The sequence below is a fragment of the Aulonocara sp. 'chitande type north' Nkhata Bay genome, linkage group LG4 (assembly GCF_057382095.1).
Source record: "Aulonocara sp. 'chitande type north' Nkhata Bay isolate Kocher_YH1m ecotype deep benthic linkage group LG4, A_spYH_male_GT1.1, whole genome shotgun sequence".
In the NCBI taxonomy this organism is placed as follows: domain Eukaryota; kingdom Metazoa; phylum Chordata; class Actinopteri; order Cichliformes; family Cichlidae; genus Aulonocara; species Aulonocara sp. 'chitande type north' Nkhata Bay.
The window spans coordinates 18,849,098-18,851,384 of record NC_141347.1 but is presented as its reverse complement, the minus strand read 5'-3'; the positions used below and the strand labels follow the sequence as shown (position 1 = coordinate 18,851,384).

Genomic DNA, 2,287 nt, shown 5'->3' with positions numbered 1-2,287 from the left:
CCTAAGAACTAGAACTCGGAAAATACTAAAGTACCGAGGAGCTAGGAATACTTGAGACAGAAACCAAAACCAACAGACTAACAATAACACATCATGAAATCAAGGATTAATAACACAAAACAGAAAACACTGGGTCATCGACCCAGGACCGTCACAACAGTTGAACAGGTGTACCTAATAAAGTGACTGCTGAAAGTATTGTATGTAGTGTGATGTTATTGGACTATACAGTAGTTGGTGCTGTAATCTCAAATTGTATCTGAGAACTGATTGTATCTTGAATTACAGAAGTAAAGAAAATGAGTCTCTGAGCTTTGTTTTTCAATTATTTTATTCATGTTTTTGTTTCTTTTTTACAATTTTTGCACACTTGCATTTCATGTAGTCTGTTAAATGTGGCACCATGGCCTTGAAGGAAAACTGTCTCACTTCACTGTGTACTCTACCACCGCACATGGTTGAAATGACAATAAAAGCACTTGATTCGTTAGGCGTAATTTAAACCCATCATATTTTAACAGTTATGAGACAACAAGCAGAAGAAGTTTCTTAGAAGATGAAGTTAAGTTTCATTCATGGTCTTAGAGCTCCTCCTCTGGTGGCTTCATGCTACAGTTGTTCAGGCCCTGAGAGGTTTTTGTTCAGGGGTCTTAACAGTTTGTGTTACTGTGACTCTCTGGCACAGTAATACACAGCAGAGTCTTCAGGCTGCATGTTCTGTCCATTTAGAGTCACTGTCTTGCTTGAAGTGTCCAAGTCAATGCTGAACTTGCTCTTTAGTGAATCTTTATAGTAAGAGCTCCCAGTACCTTTCACACCAATCCACTCCAGTCCTTTCCCTGCAGGCTGTCTGATCCAGCCTGTCCACCAGCTAAGAGTATAAGAGACCTGACAGGTGATGGTCAGATGCTGACCTGGCTGCAGTATAACAGAGGCTGACTGTGTCAGCTGCTCGCAGTTTACACCTGTGAAGAAAACGTGTTGAATGCATTTAAATTAAAAGTGTGTAGTGTTCATGCTGTCAGTGTTTGTGTTCAGTGAGACTCACAGGATCCAGCAGCCAGCAGCAGCAGCAGAGCTACAGAGAACATGTTGGTGCTGAAGGTGATCTCCCAGGAGCTTCTATTCTTCTTTTGCAACCAGCAGCATTATATCAAGTCTGTGGGGGAGCTTACTTTGCATACAGATGGACGCTGATACATTATTAGAGATACACTGATTGTTCAAGCAGTAATAGAGACTGTGTTTTTAACATTTTTTATAGATGAAAAATGTAAAACAATCTTAAAAAAATAACTCTGAGGCTCATTAAAAACTGAATTTTAAAAGAAAATTTTAAACTTGTCCTTGTGACAAGTTATTGACATGTCCTGGGTGAACTCTGCCTCTTTGGCTTATGCAGGCTGGAATAAATAAAAATGAGAAAAGCAAGCCAAATATAATTTCTGATCATTGTTTAAGCCATTTGTCTCTGCCCAGTCTACAGTGCAGATAACAATATTAAACGAAGAGAACTTTAGATGTTATGACCTTGCTCGACACTGTATTTTGAATCCATACAACGTGACAAAGTTTGATTTAATTGCTAATAAAACTGAAAGAAAAAAAACACTTTTTTTCATTTGAAAAAAATGTTATAACATTTACTGTACATGTAAATGTTATGTTCTATATTTCTGTATATAAATAAGTACTTTGCATAATTTGCATTTTATTGGTTTTTAGATTAAAAAGTACAAAATAATAAATAAATACAAGCTCCAAAACTAAAATATTATTTTAATGAAATCATTTTATGTCATAAATTAATCACTTTATAACATGATTGATAACTGAATTCAGTTTCATGTGCTGGCATTTTGTTTCAGGGCTTTATCAATACTTACAAACTGACAATAGAGTCATTGCTAAGGATTCATAAAAAAAAAAATAAAGAGACACAAAAAAACAGGAATTTGTCTTACAGTCTTAGAGCTTTTTTTTTTTTCTGACGCTGGCCCTGTAATACACAGCACTGTTTTCAGGCTGAATATTCTGTCCATTTACTGTAGGGTGTCTCTGCTGCAGACGGCACAATGTAACAGAACACAGTTTGTAGTTATATAGAATAGCCGATTTTTCAAATGTTTTAATTCAGTTTTTTTCTCTTTCATTGAATATAAAGGAACAGATTACTGTATCATTAGACTGAAATTAGTTTTTTTCATAATACATAATAAAAGAAAATTAATAAAATAATAATAAAACAGATCTAACAAGTTATGAAAGGATTGGGTCTTTGCCTTGT

General features: G+C 35.2%; 1 gene segment (V, D, J or C); it reads right to left on the bottom strand.

Annotated features, from left to right (window-relative positions):
- Positions 1-663: 663 nt before the first annotated feature.
- Positions 664-1,101, bottom strand: LOC147332379 (immunoglobulin heavy variable 4-38-2-like). The segment is given in 2 exon segments: positions 664-965; positions 1,049-1,101. Coding segments are annotated over 2 exon segments (345 nt in total).
- Between the last annotated feature and the right edge of the window lie 1,186 nt (positions 1,102-2,287).